Genomic DNA, 24,016 nt, shown 5'->3' with positions numbered 1-24,016 from the left:
TCAATACTAAATAATTTTTACTTTGTTGTTGTCTTTTATTTTTATTATTGCTGTATATTACATTCAGACTATTTTTTGGTTGTAATGATCATACATTTATCTTACAGAAATGTGAAAAGCAGTTTTATAATTTATAATTGGGCAAAAAACAGTTTTATAATCCTTATAATTGGGCAAGACCTTTCTTAAGGTGGGTGGCATGAATGAGACATTACTGATTATAGACTTATTCTTCTTACACTGGTATCTTTCCATTTAAATGTAAATTAAGATCATGAACCACATTAGTTTTTTATACTCTGTATTTTTCTTAATTATCAATAAGTAGCTTGTCTGCTTCATATCATTTATTCTTTCAGTAACCCAACGTAGATAGAACCAGTTCTTTATCAGCTCTAGGTTGGTTATCAATTTCATATACTTACTCAAATTCTCAATCTCAGCCTAGCTGGCCTATTTTGAAAGAGAGATTTCTGAATTGTCTTTTGTGCCATAATTTAGTTTATATTCAGGAAACACAATATCATTGATGTTTATATTAAAGTAAAACAAGGTTAGAAAAATCACTTTTAGAAAACAAGTTATCAAATAACTTACTATAAGATTTACTGTCACTTAAATGATTCAAATTTGTGAGTCTAGTGTATACCTACTCCAGAAAAGTTGGATAGATTTTGTGAGAATGCACTCTTTAGTTGCTTTTAAAAATATTATCTTTTATCGTTATTACTTTGACACATACAAAAGAATGTGTGCATGTTTCAAAGCATAGTAATAAAATAAGCATTTATGAATCTACTACCCGAACCAAGAACCAGAATATATGGTTGGTTATACTCCTTGCATCTACCTGTAGGCTCCTTGCCTATTGCATTCGTATGCCTCTTCCAAAGAAGTAGTAAGTGCTGTACTGAATATTCAGCTTAATATTTCCTTCCTTTGTTTTTTTTTAAAGTGACTTTGATCATTTATTTCACTCTGCTAACTTTCTGAGTTACTCAGTCCCTCTGACTCCCACTTCAGTCCACTATGAGATTCTGGGGATTGTTGAAAATATAAAAACTCATCTAGTCACCTATCCCTTCTTCTTTATTTATTACCATAATATTCCATGCTTCTTGTTTAACCCCTGAACCTTTGTAGGTAATGCAACTGAGCACAATCACCCATTTCCCTTACACGTTGATATCATCTGTTGACCTCTTGGTTATGCTATTTTATGCATGTGGCTTTAGTCTTCCTCTTTATCACAATTTCTGCCATGAGCCTGAGTGCTGTTAGCATTCACCTGAATGATCTGTTCAGCACCCACTCACTTCCTTGACCATCTCAAATTGGAGGTAGTGAACTTTACCCCCAGTTCTACTTCACTCATTCACTCCCATGGCCATGCTCTGAATATTATCGTCACTTGAAATTGTTCTACCTTTGAAATCTTTTAAATTTTTTAAAAATTTTTAATATTTTATATAATTTTTAAAGTTTACTTTCCATTTACAATTATTACAAAATACTTCACTCTTGGACAAGAACTACACATGGTTCCTTCTTATTCTTTCATTGAATTACTTTTAACTCACTGGTTCTTTTATCTCAATAGACAACTCCACTCTCTTTACCCATTTACCTTTCCCAATTAGTCTCCACTTTTCTTTACTTACTTACATATCCAGAGGTTGAATCCATTCTCAGAAATATCATCAGTTCCCTTGCTACATTGTTCTGCTTTTACCTATTTGACAAAGTCCAAATGTGGATCAATTTCTGTCTCTTGCCAAATCGTTTTTGATCTAAATTACCCAAGTTCTCCCTAACTACCTACTTGAGAAAAAAAACCTGAACATTTAAAGGAAAAGTGACCTCTTTATTGAGGATTGTGGAAAGAATAAAAAGAAGTTGGCACCAACTTTCTAAGTATCCAGTTTCCTGGTCTAGATTTCAACGTGGCATTAACTATCATGGTCCGGGAATTCCCTTTCTGTGAATAAATATGTGTTAATAGTTCCAAGTAGACCATAGTTTGGCTGTATGAAATCTGGAATTTTCTGAATGGAATAAATGTAGTAAACTCAACATGACATCTCCAATAGGTGAAGAATCAGAACAATTGGTCTCTCTGTTTCATGTTTGTAAAATGAAATATTATGAGTGCTTTCTCTTTGGAACAGATGAAGAGAAGCTTAAATAATGTTTGCTAAACTTCTTTTATATTACTTCAGGAAACAAATATTTAACTAATATTAAGAATCAAAACTTTTTTTTCTTCTGAACAGGTTATGCTGACCAGTGCAAAATTATCTCTGATCATTGTGTATTTTAAAACACATTCAACATTTAAACAAACATATTTAGAATGGATATCAGGTTACCTTTTATTGATTTCCCTTTAAGATATATCCTTTATTTCAATAAATATATCTTTTATATTTTAAAATTTACCCCCAACCCTACTTTTCCTCCTAGTAATTATCTTTACTTAAAGCTATACATAGCATATTAAGGAATCACTGACATTGCTGGTGGACAGCGTGGCAACTTTTACATAAAAATGTGATGGAGGAGATGACAACTAGGCTATATCTTAAAGGAAGAATTAGAATTATTTAGGGGGAGGTAAGGTAGGATGTTGGTGGAATTTTCAAGAAATATATGAGCAAAGTTACTAAATTAATAAACACCGTGTTTTAGTGCTGTTGGAGCATTAGCCACAAGGCAGGGAATAGCAAGAAATGAATCTGGAATGATAGAGATGGTCCCGAATATGAATAACCTTGTATACTCTGTTAAGGAACTTAGGTGTAAGACGGTACGTGATAGAGGTACTTTGAAGAGTTTTAGTTTGGGGATGGCTATAATACATTTATTCACTCTAGAATAATTACTCTAGAGACTCTGTGGGTGGTTGATTTGAGAGAAAAGAGTTTGGAAAAGAAAAGCACATACTGAGGTATTTGCCTTGTTCTAGGACAGCAGAAACTCTTTGAGGGCCTGAACTAAGTAAGGTAGTGGATGGAGAGGTAGAAGATGAGAGTTAACCAATTAAAATCAATAATACTTGGTAAACAATGGGATTTGGATGTTGAGGGGGAACCAAGAGTCAAGAAATGCTCCTAGTCTTACAGCTTGGGTAACTGGGTGCCTGTGGTACCTTAACAAAGATGGGGGGAATTGTTAGGAGAGGGATCAGTTTAAGTGAGAGACGAGTTCAGTTTTGGAATTATTGAGAGGGCTAAGAGGAAACCTCTAGCAAGGAGTAAAGTAAATAATTTTCAAGCTTAAAGAAGTAGTTTAGTCTACGTAGAGCAATTTGCGAGTAAATTTACTAGTAATGGGAAGTAGCCACAAAATGAAAGTGAAATCAACCAGAAAGACTACCCATGAAATGAGAGCCAAGGAGTTTTCCTCTGCCATGGGAAACATTAACATTTAAGTGGTAGTCGAAGGAAGAGAAATTTCTGAAGGACATAGTGAAGGAAGAATGAGAAAAGTAAGAAGAATAGAGCTAAAAAATTAAAGAGTTTTAAGAAGGAAGAAATAATGTCAGCAATAAAAATAATAAATGAAAAATGCCCATTGATTTGTCAAGGGAGACGTCATTGGTGACTTCCACTGATGATTTTGGAAGGGTAGTGAGGGAAGAAAGGCAGAATTCAGTGGCCTGAGGCATGACTGGGAGATACGAAAATAAATACACCAAAAGAGTGTGGAGGAGAAGTATTAGATAGGGGTATGTGATACCAGAGTAGGTTTCTTTCTTTTAGAATAAGAAATATACCCTGTGTTGATAGGCTTGGAGGAAAGAATGCTTTAGGGAAAAAAGATAGGTTGAAAACACAGGAAAAAAAAGAGGATGACTGGAAGAAAGGTCTTAGAGCAGTAGGTAGGGCTAACCACACAGGTGGAGTTTGTAAACATAAAGAAGCTCTTATTTACCATTGAGGCAGGAGGAAAATAGATGAGAGAGTTGGAACTAAGCAAGTTTTTAAAGGATGTTAAATTGAAGGTAATTTTGTTTGATAACCTCAATTTTGTTGTTGCTGTAATTGAGATTACATGATTGTTTTTGAGACAAATTCCTGAGGGTTCCCAGAGGTTGAATATGATGTTTGATTGAAAATGAGAAAGTTTAAATAGTTGTTGGGTAAAAACTGATGGGAACTGATTAAATATAGGTAAAAAGATTTTTGGTGATGCCACCACGGCAAATGTTGGAAACCATGAATTTGTAATATGCCAACCTGTATGAATGTATGCTTTGCTTAAGCAATACCCAGTTGCCTAGATGTTGAAGAATCAGATTATGGCATTGAACCAATTTTAGGGTTTTGATGAATGTTTGGAAGATTTGGTATAAAAGGGAAGCTGAGTGTTTTTATAGGAGGAGTTCAGATGATCAGTCATAGAGTCTAGGATGAGAAGGATGGAAGAAAAGCAAAGAGGGTGCTATATACTGGCAGGAATTGGTTGGACCAAGGAACAAAAAGTATCAAATGGAGATCAAGTAAATTGGGAGTGAGATTATAAAACACCTGACAGAAATAATGATTGTCATCAGTTTGAGATATTGGAGTTTAATATTTGAGATATTGGAGTTCAATTATTATATTAAATAGTTTCATTGGATTCTAAGATCCACAGTATTTCCCCAGGAGGGAGCGCTGAGGCAGGAAAAAAGTGACAATTATTGAAGTTTTGAAGATCCAAGAGTTGTGGTTCAGATTATTGAACAATTTTCTGCATGTGCATTGAAATCTCCTAGCATTACCATAGGAATTACGGTAAAGAAGACGGCTGACACCCAATTCCTCAAATTATCAATGACTAAGGGATAGTGATTGGAAGTTGGATAGATATTAGCAACGTGAATTAATAATGGATCTTATAGCCAAGGGGTATGCTTAATAGAAATAAGGACGTGTACATTACAGTGGGAGAGTAATGGCCAGGGTGTCTCTAGGGAACCAATCTCTCCTGAATCCATGGGCTTTGAAATGTGAAAGAATAAGTAGCTTCTGCAGGTGAGAGTTACACTGGAAGGAGAGTCTGCAGAGTTGAGCTAAATGTTATTTAAGGTAGGAATATGCAGAAACCATTCTGCAGAATGGTTGATGATGTAAGGAAGTTAGTTAACAGTGGATAAGGATTCTTGAAAATATAGCTAAGAGAATCAGAGAAGATTAAAATGGTACAGAAGAGAGTACAATAAATGAAGAATTTAGAGAGAAGATATCAGGGGGCAATTGGGCTTGCCCTTTACTTGATACTAAGAATTACAGAGATAAGATGCTTAAATAGAAGTGATGTACCTCAACTATCCTAAATTTATCCTAAGTTGTTTTGGTGCCAGAATTGGAAGTTGTTTTGGTGCCAGAACTGAGTTAGGTTCTGGGAAGGGTCTGACCTGAGGCTAGAGTAGTGCTGAGGGATGCCATCGCGTTTGAAGAGAGGCAGTGAATGGCCTTTTCTTAAGGTATTTGGGGCCATGACTAGGACCCTAATTAGAGAAAGGTTTCTGACAAAACTAGTGGAGTCACAGGAGGATGAGATTCCTGTGTGGAATGTAGAATGTTTTCCTGTAGATGCCCTATCTGAGAAGTATACTGAAAGCCCTTAGTGAATGGGATCAAATCTAAGTAATTCACACTTCCTGAGCTACCCCTCCCCTTTTTGCCTTAATTTCTTTGCATTGTTACAAACCTTCTCCTTTCCTCTTAGAAGCATTTTCTTCTCCATCACAAGTAATCTATTTGTGTTTCTGACTGTACACTTTCTTAATTTCTCTGGAATTTTCCTCCATTCATTATTTCTTGTTTCTCTTACATTTCAATCTCTCTTACTTTACTAATTTGTTTTTCCTCAAATTGTTGTTACGGAGGACTGTTGAAATCTCCTTAATAATACCTTCTTTCTATTCTGCCACACCTTCAAGCTCCCTTGAGAATGATCAATTTCTCTCTCTTACTTAGGTCATGTTTCTTGACTATGTATTTTTACATATGCTTTCTCCACTCCTTCATCAGCTCCTAAGCTTTAGCCCTCTACAGTCTGACCTCTGCTTCCAGCACTTTATTTTAAATGATTTTCTCCATGGTTCTTATTTGCTGTATCTTTTTACACATATTTATCCTTGTTATGTCCTTGCATCTGCCATTATTAACCACTTCTCTTTTTAGCCTCTCTAATGAATAGTGAAATATTAATATAATACAGTGACTTCTCAAACTGTCTGACTATCTGACTGACATCTGTACAAGAATATTCTTGCAACGCTTCACAAATTTAAGTCCAAACCTGAAGTTACTCTCGTTCTTCCCAAGAATTCTTCTATTTCTGTTAATAGATCATCCTTTCATTTTGGAGGCTGGGAATTTCAGACTCTTTCCTTGGTTTATTCATGTCTTTCATTTAATTCATATGGTGATTTGCCAAACATTATATAGAGGGAAAAAAAAAAAAAACATCCCTGGTCAAAGAAGTTAACAGGCTTTAGAACCAAGAAAGCACAATTCAAATTCCAGCTCAAAAAATATCTAATTGTGTGACTTTGACCAAGTTTCTGTGAGCCTTAGTTTGCTTATTTCTAAAATGAAAGAGATTGAATTATACAATTTATGAGATTCCTTCTCACCTTAAAATTCTGTTTGTATAATTCTGTATATTGTATATTTTGTACATTGTAATTTATGTTTGTCATCCATACCTACTTCTGTTTCCAGACTTTTACTACAAGTCAGCCTTTTCCTACTCTAATTCATTCCATACACTACTGCTGAAGTTATCTTCTTAATTCATTACTTAAAAAGTACCTTTGTTCAGAACTTTTTGGTCACTCTCATTGAATATTAAACCCTGTCTTAACCTCTTAACTAGATGTTTAAGATCTCTATAAACTGACCAAGCTAATTTTCTAACATTTTACCACATTCTACTTTCTGTTATTTCTAGTATTTCCATTTGACTCTTTTTCTCCCGCCCAACCAGATTTATTGACCATAAGAAAATTCTATATACAAAGTGACCTAGACCTGTTGCTTCAAAACAAGATCTTTTCTTACTAACATTTTGATAGGTCAGTCCATACAATGTCAAAAAGTGCTTACTCTAAAATTAGTAGAAAAATGTCCAATGCATATTAAATGAATGACCTAACTATTGAAACTTTAATAACTCTTTAAGATAATTAACATAGGTAGACTGTAGTTCCTATCACAGGCTTCTGGAGCACTGACATGAGACGTCAGAAGGCCATTTTGTGCAATGCCACTGTGACGCCTTTGTGTTTCTGGATCATGACGTTCCCATTGTCCGATTCTAGACACAACACAGGAATATCAGTGGGGTCAGAGGTTAGCTTAACTGCTTGCTGGGCTAGAACAGATAGAACCCGAGCCTGCTCATCTGACCGGGTCCCACGGCAGCCCAGGTTAAGTCCCTGTGAATCTGTGACCAGGACTCCATCAATGGATGGATTCTTCACTGTGTCCTCCAAGTGCTACTCAGAAGTCGCCTCCATCCCACCCACTGTGTGCCAGGCCCAGGACCGCACAGCACATGGCATCCTTCTTCACCACCGGCCTCCCATTTGACTCTTTTTTATGGTCGCTGTCTATCTGCTGATATTTCTTCAGGTTTTCATGCAGAAGATATTGTCTGTCCTTTCTAAGATAGTCTTTAACATGCCAATCATATAATATTTTAAATTCCCTGCCTGATAGTCCCAACATGTGTCCTAGCTGAGTCTGACTCTGTTGATTGCTTTGTCTCTTGACAGTGGGCCTTATCTTTCTTGCTTTTTAGTGTTTCTAGTAATTTTGACTGTTAGACATCATGTCATCATTAGTGACTGAGGCAGATAGTATTTGAGCCTGAAAATGTGCATACCTTTTGTTCCGTGTGTATGTATGTGTATTTAGAAGGGGATTAATCAGTCCTCTGACTACTATCTCTATGTGATTTGAACTGACATTATGAAGTAACAGCTAGGGGCAGCAGGCAGCAGTGTATATGAGGAATTTCCACTATCCATGTAAAACTAGCAAACAAAAGAAATGCTAGTGAATTGTTCAAAGTTGACCAATGAAACTTTTGAACATGGCACTCAGATATTCTAGAGTGAGGAATATGCCTAATCACATTTACTCATGTCATACAATAGCAATGCATAATTTGGTTCTTTCGAGATACATCTTTAAGATACATCTTTAAGATGTTTGTTATTTTATGGAATCTTTGAGGACCTGGGAAGGGAAAACATACTATCAATACTTTAGTGAGATAACTTGAATTTCTTACAGTTAACAAAATGGTATTAATACTTCAACATCCACTGAAAATGGAAACTATTTAGTAAAATAAGAATTTTATAGATAGAAGGTGATAATTATATCATCTCTCAGGATTTTGAAAAAACATTTAAAGATGTATTAATTTGCAGTATGTTCATTGTTGCTGAGTAAATAATCTTGCTTATTTGTTGTTTTGTTTCTGTTATTTTTGAAGTAAAAATGAAATAACACTGAGAATTATAACTACTATAACTGCTATAACTACTAATAAAATACTCAAAATATCCTCAAGATATTTATATTTTACATGTTTCTGTGTGTACAATATATCTTTATTGTTCTGGAGAAAATTGGGGGAATCTTTTATTCTTGCTGTTTCTAACATTGACTATTTTGTAGAAAATACTTCTATAGATAAGGGAACACTTTACTTCTCTTTCTGTTGATAAAATAGGGTTATGAGAAATAGTAACATGTTTTTCTACATTAAAAGTGTTTGGTTTCTCTCATCAATATGTGTATTATTACCATTGTCACATGGTAGATTGTTATTAACTTGGCTGACCCTAGATATTGCTGTTATTTTTGAATAATATCATTTACTTTTAACTAACATACAGAAATTAATGTTTAACTGAACAGAAATGTTCTGTAAAAAAAAAAATGCTGTCGTGCCCAAGGAAAATTAATCTATCTTCCTCCAAAATAATAAAATATTACTCTTCATACACATGGTAACTAAGTATTTCTGAATATGTACTTATTACCATGGTATTTTGTGTACTTGCAATTCTCTTAACTTTGGAAGCAATGCTAAAATAATATAGAGTTTTTAAAAAGTTAAACTGTACCTTGCACAATATGATGAGTATGAAAATTATAGAGTTGAATCATATAATTGCTTTAAATTACTTGATATGTTATACAAATCTATAACATTTTATATTAATTACCCTAAAATATCTCATTTAAAAATTCTGTAATATATTTATTTCTTCAATTATGCAGCTAATGCTCAGAAAATCTCTATAAACACTGAAGGTGTTTTATCAAAAGTATAATGCTGCTGCTGTTAATCAGCTTACTATATTACATAATATAGATATAGGGAAGTCATTTCTTGCCCCAAACATGAGATTATACTTCTTGTCCTTCAGAGGTACATCCAAATTTATTTTTAATATTTCAGCTTTATAAAGAAATAATTTCTTTATAAAAAAGAAAAAATAGTAATTCCTAAGTAGCTTTACTTTTTACAAGTCTATTTTTTAAAAAGCCCTATTACATTTACTTATCTCATCTTTACAGTATAAATCCAAAATAAGTCTGTCTGATTTAACATAGACTCTAAAGTCTGAGTTACATTGTAGGACAATTTTCATTGATATCTGAATAATACTTTGAAGCATTGTGATGTTTGTTTTTCATTTTTTTAGTATTCTTAGTATTCTTCTATCATATTTAGAGAGATAGTCTACATTGAGCTTATGTTAATCTGGAGTTGTATCATTGCAATGGTTGTATATAAGTGAAAGAAAATGCTCACTGACCTATTCTTTTCTGTTACACTGCGTAACTCCCATGTACTTTGAGACTAGGAGAAGTAAATAGCAAAGGTGATGAAATAAGTAGGAAGCTGTGCCAGATACCTGGAAATTAAAAAATCTTTCAAAGGCGACTATACGAGAGGAAAAATGATTGAAAACATACAACTTCACTTGATGATTATAAAATGATTTTTCCCTTAGAAATCCTCATCAATTCTGCATGTACTATCATATGCTTTTAAAGCTGGGTTGTTACAATACTGGGTCTTGTTTCGATAGTGTCAGTCAATATAATTCAAAAAGAGTCATGTACCACAATGTTTCTTGCAGCTCTATTTACAATAGCCAGGACATGGAAGCAACCTAAGTGTCCATCGACAGGTGAATGGATAAAGAAGATGTGGCACATATATACAATGGAATATTACTCAGCCATAAAAAGAAACTAAACTGAGTTATTTGTAGTGAGGTGGATGGACTTAGAGTCTGTCATACAGAGTGAAGTAAGTCAGAAAGAGAAAAATAAATACCATATGCTAACATATATATATGGAATCTAAAAAGAAAAAAAAAATGGTTCTGAAGAACCTAGGGGCAGGACAGGAATAAAGACACAGACATAGAGAATGGACTTGAGGACATGAGGAGGGGGAAGGGTAAGCTGGGACAAAGTGAGAGCGTGGCATGGACATATATACACTACCAAATGTAAAATAGATAGCTAGTGGGAAGCAGCTGCATAGCACAGGGAGATCAGCTCAGTGCTTTGTGACCACCTAGAGGGGTGGGATTCGGAGGGTGGGAGGGAGACACAAGAGGGAGGAGATATGGAGATATATGTATATGTATAGCTGATTCACTTTGTTATAAAGCAGAAGCTAACACACCATTGTAAAGCAATTATACTCCAGTAAAGATGTAAAAAAAAAAAAAAAAAAAAAAAAGATGTTGTGAAGACACAGGGAGAAGACAGCCATGTACAAGCCAAGAAGAGAAGTTTCAGGAGAAACCAACCCTGCCAACTACTTGATCTTGAACTTCCAGGCTCCAGAGCTGGAAGAAAATAAATTCTGTGGTTTAAAAAAATATGAATTAGCTCTATTTTTGGAGTATCCTCTGCAAATGCTTGCAGTTTGGAATAGCAGCCACTAAATAAGCAGAGCTATAATCTGTATCTATCCAGGTAAATGGCACATACAAACTCTGAACTATTTTAAACATATATATCAGAAAATGTAAACTAAGAATAGAATTCTGACATATTAAATCACTTTTAAAAGACAACCAAATTATTTACCTAAGAAAGATTTAAATATACAGGTCAGTGTTTCCTAACTTTTATATGGCTTGATTTTGTCAGTCTTGTAAAATCTGTGTTTACCCTTTTTAGAATAATATTTTGAAATACATAAGGTAAAATAAAGTAAATAAGTAGGATCACAAAGGAAGCTATTTACATTGAATTATAGACCCCAAGTTCAGAAACCCAGGTAAACACTTAAATATTTTATGCCTTGCAAATGGTTATCTATTATTTCCCATGTCTCAGTTGCTACTATTCAAAATTAATTATTTATAAGTTCTTACCTTAAAATTAAAACTCACTAAGAATTTAGGTGGAAGTTGGCAAGTCTTATATCTCAGTCCCTTAAAGAACCTGCTATGAAGCTGGGTATTATATATGAGACTTAGGCATTGCTGCTTTCAATTTTCTCAGCAATAATCTTAGTTCTCACCTAGTAAGACCTTTTCTTACCCAACTGTGGGAGCAGGAGCCTATCTTGACCTTCTACTGTGTTATCAAAGTTTGAAATATGATAGCTTTCCCCTCCCCTTAACTGTGGTGGAACATTTCAGTAAATTTCTACCTTCTACTGTGGTTCTTGTCATGTTTCATTTATTAAACAATTTTCATTTCACACTATGGAAATCATATAATTCATATTATTGATGAATATGGAAAGAAAAATATAAGTAAAATTTAAAACATTGATTATAATCTTCAAACAACGTTTTCACTAAAGAGATTTTTTTAAAGGGATATTTCCTAAGGAGTGACCTGTTTGCTTTAAAAATAATAGTATCCTTTCAAGGACATAGAACTTAGCAACACATTTGAAATAATTCTCTGGATTTCACTCACGATTATATATTTCAATTATTAAAATATAGTGTCGAAGAAGTGTAAGTGTATATATCCTGATATTTCACGTTCCACTCGGAAAAATTACTCGATGGAATCAGAATAAATCAAATTTTGCATAAATAAGTGAAATATTAGCTTAATTTTCTGTTGGGATAGTCATAGATATTCCAGAAAGTTGTGTTACTACATGTTATATAATGAAATAAGGTTATTACTAATTTAAGATAATAGGAAATATGAAAATAATGTAAAGATTGGTACTTTCCAAAAATAGGTTTTAAGGAATAAGGTATACACATCCCTTTGATTCTGGTTACCTATTGTGTTGAATATATACAAAGATATGTACACCAACAACATTTAACGAATATTGAGCATATTTCTTTCTCTTTTTTTTCTTTCTTTCTTTTTTTTTTTTTTTTTGCGGTACGCGGGCCTCTCACTGCTGTGGCCTCTCCGTTGCGGAGCACAGGCTCCAGACGCGCAGGCTCAGCGGCCATGGCTCACGGGCCTAGCCGCTCCACAGCATGTGGGATCTTCCCGGACCGGGGCACAAACCCGCGTCCCCTGCATCGGCAGGCGGACTGTCAACCACTGCGCCACCAGGGAAGCCCTCTTTTTTTTTTTTAATAAATTTATTTCTTTATTTATTTTGGGCTGCATTGGGTCTTTGTTGCTGTGCATGGGCTTTCTCTAGTTGCAGTGAGCAGGGGCTATTCTTCGTTGCAGTGTGCGGACTCTAGGCACATGGGCTTCAGTAGTTGTGGCACGCGGGCTCAATAGTTGTGGCTCGCGAGCTCTAGAGCTCAGGCTCAGTAGTTGTGGTGCATGGGCTTATTTGCGCTGTGGCATCTTCCGTGGGATCTTCCCGGCCCAGGGATCAAACCTGTATCCCCTACATTGGCAGGCAGATTCTTAACCACTGTGCCATGAGGGAAGTCCTGAGCATATTTATTTCTAAAGAGGAGTGTTCTCTCTAAAATAGTTTTTCAGGAACAAAAATGGAATTATGATTTCTTACACTATCAGGTTGCCTTTTCATTTCTCTCTTTGACTAGTAATTGAATATTGTATATGTATTTACATTTAATCTCAGCTTATTTTCACATATTCTGGATACACAAAAAAACTAAATTCTTAAGAAATCAATCATATTATAGTACATGGACTTAAAAATAGTTTAAAAATTATTTGCCTTATATGTTACCCTATAATTTGAAAGTGTCAGATAATCACAAGGTAACGTTGTAGAGTAAATCCAGTATCCAGTTCCTAAAGTCATCTATTCTAATGCCTACTGGTCCAATATGCCACATAATTACTTATATTTGGGAAATTGTGTCATTTCTTTTCTTAATTTTCTTTAATTGCTTGCATTTTTCATTATCAAAAATAAGATTGAGAGAATTTATAGGTAAAGTGGAAGTCCTTAATACAATAGTCTTGAGGGAGACTACTGCTTTCTTTACTGTCTATAATATATAAACATTTCCATTGCTGTGGTTACGACTACGTGCGGGGGTAGTAGCTTCATTTGAAGTATACTTTGGAGTATGTGTTACTTTGGAGTTCTAGAGCCAAAGCTAGTGTTTTTTGGGTTGTTCCATAGATAGTGGTGCTGGTGTTAGGAGACATTTACTGATTACATGTTAGATGTAAAAGCATTATGCTAGACTCCAGGGATACAAAAATTAGTATTGATAGGTTATTCATTTAAGTCTGCTTCTTTCAAGACGGATTAGGTTTTGATGTTAAATTTATTTGTGGTCAAATTGTGTGAAATCACATTGTTTCAGAACCATTATTATTTCAGTCAATTAATACCCGTTCTGAATTGTGTTGGTTGGCATCACTAAACTGCACTGAGATACATAGCATAGATTGGTTGATTAACTCCTTTTCTATACAGAGATTTTTCTTGTGGACCATGTTTAAATATGGCTACAGACTGCAAAGTTGCACAGTTTTCTCGTAACATTTTGATTCTGCCGTTTGAATGTTTAGGTGTATCAATACACGATGATTGTGCTGAAAGCCATTTTATATCTTAGTTGGTATACTAATAAACAGCCTTAGGGGCTTGAGAATTAGTGCTTTTATGGTTTTCTTTTCTCTTTTGAAAATGTTAGGAAAAGTCAAAGAATTCTTTTCAAACAGTAGAATACTTCACATATTTCACATGTTCCATTTAGAGAATTCATTTTGGAAAACAGTTTTGTTTTGATTATAACTGAGCAACTCCTATTGTCTTCACTGGGAATTGCTATTAAAGGCAGATGTTGGTTCCTTAAAAGTTCTTACGAAGTTCAGTGAGAATTTACTCAGAATATGTTGGGGAAGAGAACATTTTTTCCATACTCAATAATTTTAAACCATTACCTTTTTCAAAATCAGTTTGATGCATCATAACAAAATAGCAGAAGGGCACTAAAGATCAACTGAGCTGCTTTTTGACTAACGTTTCAGGGATTGTGAAGCAGCAGATAGACAGCCATATCACAGATCCAGATCAACAGGACAACGGCCTCTCCTAGAGCGGACAGCCGCCCGCTCCCGATCCACTGAACGTCCTGATACAAACCTCATGAGGTCGATGCCTTCATTAATGACTGGAAGATCTGCCCCTCCTTCACCTGCCTTATCGAGGTGAAAGATAAATCAATCAGACTAACTTCCCCTTTGCCCCACCAGCACACCATTTTACTTTCCCAGCAGCGAAGTGGTCTCTTCTGTCATCCTTGGCTGATCACTAATAACAATCGACACTAACCTTTTCAGTGTAAGCACACTATTTATATTCAGCGGATATAATAGTGTGTGACTGCCATTGTAATTTGTTTATTAACTGTCCTGACCTCATTTGTTTTGTGATTTCTCATTTATCAGGAGTCCTGGGTAAATCCCCACATAATGCACCTCATGACTAGCATGTTCTCCTACAGAATGAGAAATTGTTTGTGTCCATTAGACATCACTTTTGGAATAATCATCATAATGACAATAAATAAAACTAGATTTTTAGTTTCTTTCTATCAATACTAATATCATGTATTAACCAGTATCTTCTTTAGCTGAATTTTGAATTGTTCAGGGTTTTATTTGTAGTCTTGTGAGATAATTTCTAATAAAGGGATATCTAATATAAGCCTGAGCAAAAATCTCTTAGGATCAAGGGAGGGAGGTTAGTGTTAAGAGTTTGAAATCTGGTAGAAAGAAATGTAAGCATTATCTTTCATTCTTTTGAGCTGCAGAATTCTCTTCTTGCTTTCATGTGGATAGAATACTGATCTACATTAATAATTCCATGGATCTTACTGTAGGGTTTTGTGTGCATGTATCTGTGTATGTATGCATATTACATAAAAGTATAAACATCTTTTGCTATTTAGATAATCATTCAAATATCCATATTTTGTCCTACTTTCCTAACCTTTTAATCAGCAGCTAAACCTCTTTAAAATTGCACCATACAGCTGTCATATGAACCAAATGTATTAAAAGTGTTTTAACTCATTCTATTGAAAAATGAATATTAATAATGTATCTTGTAGGTCTCACCCTCGTACTGGGTCTGTCCAAACAAGCCCATCAAGTACTCCAGTGGCAGGACGAAGGGGCCGTCAACTCCCACAACTCCCACCAAAGGGAACATTGGAGAGAAGTAAGTTTTATTTCTAATTGTGTCATATAGGAAATACCCATGGAAGCTAAGGTGAATCAAGATTCTTTTTTACTACCTTTGTGTTAGCTTTCTTTTTTTGTCAGTGGAATGTCTTAGCTGCATTTGCTAGTAGTTATATTTATAAATATATTTATAAATATTATATATTTTGCATTTAAATTTTATAATCTTTGCAGGCAAAAATAACCTGTCATTATTGCTCTTGCACATTTTTCAAACTTTAATAAATGCATTTTAAGAAGTAAACTTAGTGCTCTTAAATAAGCAGTTGGGTGATGTTTCTTTGCTACAGTTAAGTTTATGTAATGTTGATAGTTACATAAAGTTTATTAGTAACTAGCCAAATTAATTTTCACACACTGCAAAGGGCTGGTTAGCTGATGCACAGCAATGGTGATCCTTCTCAAAACTGGAGTACCAGAAAAAGGTAATCATGAATATACAAGAAAGATGCATGTTGTACTGATATTTTTAATGCTTTCAAATTTTTGTGTAAGAAGCACTATTTGCTTACACACAGATGAACGTACTCCCCAAACATCTGTAAATTCTTGGATAAAGGACCTCTGAAAGCATGAATGATAAAATATAATAATTTTTAATGTCATTTTAAAAAATGGTCCCTTTATTTGGTAACTGGATGTGCTTTACCAAAACAAACAAACCAACAAACACATTTAAGTCACCATTTAACTTTTCTTTAATAGATGATACATTCTGTGCCTTTGGAAATTTCTGTTGTTTTTAACCCCTGTGCTTTGGTTCCCTTTTTTGTTTTGTTATTTTGTTTTTCCTAGACAATGGAGTCAAGGAGATAGAACCTTATGAAGGTCTGTACATAAAGGAGGGTTTGTTTTGTGCTGACAGCCTTTTTAGGGGTTATGTGAGCAAAAATAAACCCAACTGCAATTGATGTCCCTCCACTGTATAGACCTTTATTACAGTAAAATTACTTTGTTTTATGACTCCGTGAACATATTTGACTTTTGTCTTACTTGGAAAATATACAAAGGAGTTAAATTTTTTGATTCAATCAAGTAAGAATGCAAAGAATTTAACTTCTTTTAAATCACAAGGTAAAATTTTCTTTTTTAAAAAATATGCTTTTTAAATAGAATTTGATGTTTTGTGTAAGACTTTAACCAAAGATATCAATTGCAGTCTGTGTTTATGTCATTGAGGATGTACACCTAGTCTAGTTATATTTATCATCATATATTTCATTTTGTATTTATGATGATCTTTCAATTATTAAATTTGGCTTTCTAGAAAAGAAAATTATTGCATTAGATAGTGATTGTGCTTTGTATTTCCTGCATCATTTTTCATGTTGTAGCAAGACTATTTATAGTGTAACAAAGTTAAATATGTACAGTTTGATCGTCAGTGCTACATTATGACTCAAGAGAAAATATTGAGTCATGATATATGGAGTGTCATACATTTACCAGGACAATAAAAATTCCTCTGCTGATTATAGAATTCTGCAATTGACTTTGTAACTTTGAAGAATTGTTAACTGTTTTATTTACTGATGAATCTCCAGCACATAGAATAATGCCTGGCACATTATAGGCCCTCAATAAATATTTGTTGAATGAATGCATGAAATATTTATTTACAAATTGAAAAGCTACTTCAAATAGTGTAAAAAGTACCATTAAAATAATCTTGTAATTCTATATATGTTTATAGTAAAATTCATATTTGTAACACATTTTTAAGTGCATTTCATTTGAGCAGCAGTACTTTTATTGCCTTACATAACTTAGAACAAGTTGTGATCTTGTTAGTTGTAGCTGAATGATTTATCAACTCCTATTTTGTGGTCCTTTTTATTTACTATGTACTGTGAACTATAATTGTAAACAACTCAGTTCTATCATGACTAGTGGTCTGTTATACAGCCTGATAAAAAGACATTAGCATTTCTATAGTTGTCAATTATTTACATAAAAATGGGAGTGTATAATTTTAAAAGTAGTTTCCGTAAGGAAAGTTCTGTAATATATACAGAATCTTTTGTCTCCTTTCCCCACAATTTTTAAAGATAGAGTTTTGGCATCATTTGTTGGCATATGAAGTCAGAAACATAATTCATGCCATAATTTTTTCTAAATTCAGTTTTAATATCTTCTGTAGCAATAGTCCATTGAGATATGAGTTGTTCCATTCTTTGTAATAATAAATATACCAAAAAAACTGACATTAAAGCTGATATTGAAGGTCAGGGAAGTTTTTCATGGGCTTGTCAATAAACATTCTATTTTCTATCTGGTTTTGCCCTATAGAATCTATAAAAACCACAGTTTTCCTATGTCTCTAATTGTGACTTTTCCATTTTTATAAATAAAAGAGAGGAGAGTCAAAAACCTCTCTTATTCTTTCCAGTATGAAATAAAAGGATTTGGGGAGTTTTGGTTGTTTTGTTTTGCTTAAAAGTGTGAATGATTTTAGCAGTGTTTTCATAAATGTTGATATGAAGACTCCAGCAGATACATGACTGTATCTTTTCTTTAGCTTTAAAGGCAATATATAATATCTTTTTTAAAGTCTTCAACTTCTAACTGAAGTTAAAGGTATAACCCAAAATTGACTATGAATTAGTGGTCTAAATCGAATTATGTTTGGATTATCTCTTAAAAAGTTGTCAGACTTTATAATTTAGTGACACTGTTTTAGAATCAAAGAAATGACATGTTTATTTTCTGATCCTGTTCAATAGCTGAAAAATGAGCAAGTCCTAATTTAATTCCTTTTGACCTGGGATATATTTTAGTCTGTTAAAATCGTATATATGTTGGTCTTGACAGTGGTACAGTATTAGTCATCTTCTTTTTGTCTGAGAGTCAGAGAAAATAGAAACAATATAATGAAAGTACAATGTACTAAACAACCGTAAGGCATTATTATTTTTAATTTACCCCTAACTTTGATGTACTGGCATTTTATAAAAATAAAAATGAGTTTATAATATTATTTTTTGTTTCTCTAGAAGAAAAGTTATATAGTATCATTTTCCTAAGAGTATATCAAGTTTATAGATGAAGTATTTTGCCTGTCTTACAGTTATTACATATTACAAATACTTATGGGCCACAATTTCTTTTATAATTCAAAGTTATCATAAAAGGAGACAGATAATTTATTAACAGTATACTTATGTGCTTCCATAACATGTCAGAAACTCATTAAAAATAATCTATTTGTCTCCTTATTATCACTCATATCATGAATAATTTGAAATTTGTTGTTTTGTTTTACTTAAGAGTAACAGATGTACATATCTGGTCTCATCCTTTTCTTTACTTTTACTTTTGCATATACAGAAGTTAATGAAGTAACTGGGCATGTGGAAGAGCAGGGGGGAGAAAAGCAGGGTGAAGAGGTCAAGGCAGGTCTGTCTGACTGTGTGTCCAAAATAAATAATCAAATGTTTTAGAAGTATGACTTTTCTATTTCACGTAACACTTTAGGCTCCAAATTTATAAATACAGAGTAAAGAACAGATTGTTCAGTACTAATTTTAAAATAATTACTTAAATTTATTAGTGGAAAGATATTACATGAGCTAGCTACGTAACTTATCAGGGTATTTAATTTACCTGTTTGAACATTCTCCTTATTGTTTAAATCAAACTGAACTTATAGACAATGCCTCTCATGAAGATTTATACTTATCCTTTATCCCAGCCTTACATTCAGTTCATATATTTACTCAAAAATGTTTTTTGGGTACCTACTAAAACACTGTATTTCACTGAGTGTAGGTTCATTGAAGTCCTAGTCTCTTCTCTCAACAATTTTGATTTTTTAGAGGTAAATTACAAGTAAATATAGAGCAGAATATAAATTACAAAATTTTAGTTCTTGAAACTTTTAGAAACTATTATAATTTATCCATAAACTTTTTTCTAAATTAAGAACAATTAACTGTAGCTTCATCTTCAACCCAGCTCAGTATTGCGCTATTTATTGACATCCTGATTTCTCCCCAAAGCGTCCTCCTTCTAAATGGAATGAAGACACTTCATTTTGATGTTTTTAAGCCCCTATTATGTTTACATACCATAATTTTTGCCACTTTCTTTGTCAGAATATTTCTGAAAGTATTGTATTCATGAATGGTAGCATGTACTTTATGTGCCTTTTGTTCTCTCCTTTACCATTGTGTGAAAGCAATGTTATGTATATTGTGCATAAGATGTACTTTCATGGATGCATTCTTGCAGTAGTGTTTGTGGTTTAAGACAGAGAACCTCTTAAACTGCAATTGCAAATTTTTTAGTAGCTATTTTTAAAGTCATAAAGGTGAGAAAAGTCATCAAAGTACATCTGGTAATGAAAACAAAGGCAAGTTTATACACATATTTATATCAATAAGAAAGTATAACTATCTCTCTTCTGAACATATCGTGTACTAACTACTAGAATGTCACACATCTTCCATTTTCCTGAAGTGCTATAGGAATAACATTTTTAGGGAATACTGTAAGAATGAATTTCATTTTAATTTAGCTGTGTAGTTAATGTTTCCCTGCTTGCCCATTCCTGTGTATCTGAAACTAGTCCATACGAATACTGAAAGGCTTTCATACTGTTCACGAATTGGCTTTTGCAGTAAAGTCATTGTTTAGTATATCATTAGTTTGGGGACTTCAGCAGTAATTAATATCACTTTTATTTATTTTTAACTTCATTAAAATAAAGAAGCTCATTTATTGAGCCAGTTTGTCGCCTATGCTTAATTCTCAAAATGAAATTGGTAAATTACATTAGTTCTTAGAATAAAACCATAACTACAATCTTCCTAACTTATTATAAAATGACTCGTTATTCCTCATTTTATTTTTGTTTTTATTACTTTTCTTATGGGCTAGGAAGTGTATACTTTACTCTTCTGTTCATTAATGTGAGGTGTCATGTTAGTGCATGGATTTGTTTCTCTGGTGTGTGATGTCATCTTTTGTGGTGTGCTTGGTTTTTTATTTGGGTTGTTAATGACCTTAATTATTAATCACTGTTGTCTGTTTTCAATGTTATAAAGACAATGAGGGAGAAACACCAAGCCCACCTAATAATGGGAAAAAAGGCAAGTCTAATATGAAGTTAAGAGTGCCTTTCTCTATATTAGACACTCTGTTTTGACATTTGTAATGTGCATGAATATGCTTTCTTAAATAAGTATAAATACAAGTATAGTCCCAATTTAAGTTATCCAATATTTAAGGTGTATGCTCTTTTTAAAATACATTTCTGAATACAAAATTTGTTTCTGAAGTACTTACCTTACTATTGGATCCTGTTACAACCCTATTCTATTGAAATGTATGGCATTAAAAAGTTTTGCTTTGTTGGTCATAAGGAGTAAGATTCTGAGGAAGATAGTTACGGTCATGATATTATGCATTTAGAAAAACACAACATGCATATTTTTCAACCCAGAAATTATTAGTGCATGGATTTGTTTCTCTGGTGTGTGATGTCATCTTTTGTGGTGTGCTTGGTTTTTTATTTGGGTTGTTAATGACCTTAATTATTAATCACTGTTGTCTGTTTTCAATGTTATAAAGACAATGAGGGAGAAACACCAAGCCCACCTAATAATGGGAAAAAAGGCAAGTCTAATATGAAGTTAAGAGTGCTTTTCTCTATATTAGACACTCTGTTTTGACATTTGTAATGTGCATGAATATGCTTTCTTAAATAAGTATAAATACAAGTATAGTCCCAATTTAAGTTATCCAATATTTAAAGTGTATGCTCTTTTTTAAATACATTTCTGAATACAAAATTTGTTTCTGAAGTACTTACCTTACTATTGGATCCTGTTACAACCCTATTCTATTGAAATATATGGCATTAAAAAGTTTTGCTTTGTTGGTCATAAGGAGTAAGATTCTGAGGAAGATAGTTACGGTCATGATATTATGCATTTAGAAAAACACAACATGCATATTTTTCAACCCAGAAATTATTAGTGCATGGATTTGTTTCTCTGGTGTGTGATGTCATCTTTTGTGGTGTGCTTGGTTTTTTATTTGGGTTGTTAATGACCTTAATTATTAATCACTGTTGTCTGTTTTCAATGTTATAAAGACAATGAGGGAGAAACACCAAGCCCACCTAATAACGGGAAAAAAGGCAAGTCTAATATGAAGTTAAGAGTGCCTTTCTCTATATTAGACACTCTGTTTTGACATTTGTAATGTGCATGAATATGCTTTCTTAAATAAGTATAAATACAAGTATAGTCCCAATTTAAGTTATCCAATATTTAAAGTGTATGCTCTTTTTAAAATACATTTCTGAATACAAAATTTGTTTCTGAAGTACTTACCTTATTATTGGATCCTGTTACAACCCTATTCTATTGAAATATATGGCATTAAAAAGTTTTGCTTTGTTGGTCATAAGGAGTAAGATTCTGAGGAAGATAGTTACGGTCATGATATTATGCATTTAGAAAAACACAACATGCATATTTTTCAACCCAGAAATTATTTTAAGAATATTTTAAAGTAGAAATCAACTTAATTCTGAGTTCAACAGTATTAAACAACATTTGTGATATTTGTAGATTTTTTACAGTACTAAACTAATATTTGCAGTTTTATACATTATTATATTGCCTAGGCAGGTAAAAAAGATGATTGATTTTAATACTTATATTTAGTTTTTCCTATAATTATAAGTGACAATTCTGTCATCCCCCACAACTAAGTTCTGTCAAAAACATTAGGACTGATTTTAAAGCCAGCTAAAGTAACATTGCATAAAATGCCTATTGTATGCATTTTGACCTAACATTTTTTTTCAAAAAGATTAAAGCTCTTTATAAAACAAGAAAAAAAAAACAGTAGGACTGTATATGTTTTGCAGTAATTAATAATCAAATATATCTACATGCTGATTTAGAATGTCAGCATTTTAAAATGGTTACATCAAAAAAAATCAGCCTTCTAAAATATCTTTTTATCCTAACAACCTCCCTTGTTATTGAGCCAAATTAAGAAATGCATAGTGTTGTGCTTCAGTAATTTAGTTGAAATGTCCTTTAGTTTTCAATATACTCTTTCTTCCCTGTCTTCATCTTTTATAAGTAATGTCTACAATGTCACATTTAAGATTGATTTAGCACTAAAATAATTTTATAATTCTTACTTTGGAGTGTTAATTATTCATTAATACCTCTCCAAGCATAAAATTCTTAAAATATGCTAGGTTATTATGAAAAGGTGAAAATAGTATAGTAAAATAAATAAAATTATATCAAGCATTGTAATTAATCAATATTCTCCATAAAAAAAACACAAAAATTTAACTGAGCTTCCAATGTCTATTTACATTTGTCATTTTTATCTATTTCTTGACCTCCATGAGTGAAATAGGAAGATTGTGATTAAGGTGACACAATACCATTTCTTTTTAAAAAAGATCAGTTTGATTGTTACATTGAGAATAACCTGAAAGAATTAAGATTAGAAACAAGAAGAACTATTAGGAGGCATTCCCAATAACCCAGGAAAGAGGTGATGGTGACTTAGACCAGAATGATAGGAGTAGTTGGATTCTGGATAGATATTAAAGGTAGAACCAACAGAATTAACTGACAGGGTAAGAGAGATCCCATGATAAAATCCATGTTTTGGGCCTCAAGTCATTGGGAAAATATGGAGTTTCTATTAATAGATTTGGTGGGAATATCAGGTGCTCAGGTTTCGATATAAGTTAGAGATGCTGTTAGACATGTAGGATAGGATGTCAAACAGGCAGTTTGAAATATGTTCTGGATATCAGGTTAGAGATTTGGACTGTAGTTATAGGTTTAGGATTCATCCTTACAAAGAGAGACTTAAAACCATGAGCCCCATTGGTATCACTGAGAGAACAAGCGTAGGTAGCTAAAAGAAGAGGTCCAAGGACTATGAACTGAACTATTCTAACATCTAGAAGTTGAAACAATGAAGCAGGAAAGACTGAGGAGCATCAAGAGTAGGAGGAGAGGTAGTGGGGAAACCATGGATTGTAGTGTCTCTGAATAGAAATAAAGAAAGTGGGCTTCCCTGGTGGCACAGTGGTTGAGAGTCCACCTGCCAATGCAGGGGACACGGGTTCGTGCCCCAGTCTGGGAAGATCCCACATGCCACGGAGCGGCTGGGCCCGTGAGCCATGGCTGCTGAGCCTGCGTGTCCAGAGCCTGTGCTCTGCAATGGGAGAGGCCACAACAGTGAGAGGCCCGCGTACAGCAAAAAAAAAAAAAAAGAAATAAAGTGCTTGAAGCAGAAGAGAATTATCAAGACTGTGAAATGATCACTAGATTTAGCAAATAGGAAGTCATTGTGTTAACCTTTAT

At 33.4% G+C, this 24,016-nt stretch overlaps 1 protein-coding gene and 1 pseudogene across 9 annotated transcripts in view; one reads left to right on the top strand and one right to left on the bottom strand.

The window, feature by feature from the left end:
- The window catches only part of RIMS2 (regulating synaptic membrane exocytosis 2), a 587,388-nt gene that overhangs the window by 376,505 nt on the left and 186,867 nt on the right, over nucleotides 1–24,016 (top strand). For 6 of the 8 annotated variants that reach the window (XM_082600831.1, XM_082600834.1, XM_082600830.1 and 3 more), the window contains 2 exons: nucleotides 14,445–14,624; nucleotides 15,530–15,639. In XM_082600831.1, the coding sequence (XP_082456957.1) occupies nucleotides 14,445–14,624; nucleotides 15,530–15,639 (290 nt within the window). The remainder of the gene's footprint in view (nucleotides 1–14,444; nucleotides 14,625–15,529; nucleotides 15,640–24,016) is intronic. The other 2 variants (XM_082600833.1, XM_082600836.1) reach the window with 1 other exon arrangement.
- Nucleotides 7,238–7,513, bottom strand: LOC309791795 (ragulator complex protein LAMTOR5-like; annotated as a pseudogene). The gene has a single exon. The product of its transcript is annotated as a ragulator complex protein LAMTOR5-like (transcript).

The sequence above is a fragment of the Mesoplodon mirus genome (assembly GCF_964341445.2).
Source record: "Mesoplodon mirus genome assembly, chromosome: 16".
Lineage (NCBI taxonomy): Eukaryota > Metazoa > Chordata > Mammalia > Artiodactyla > Ziphiidae > Mesoplodon > Mesoplodon mirus.
Note: the sequence above shows the minus strand (reverse complement) of the source record. Positions and strands in the feature narration are given on the sequence as shown.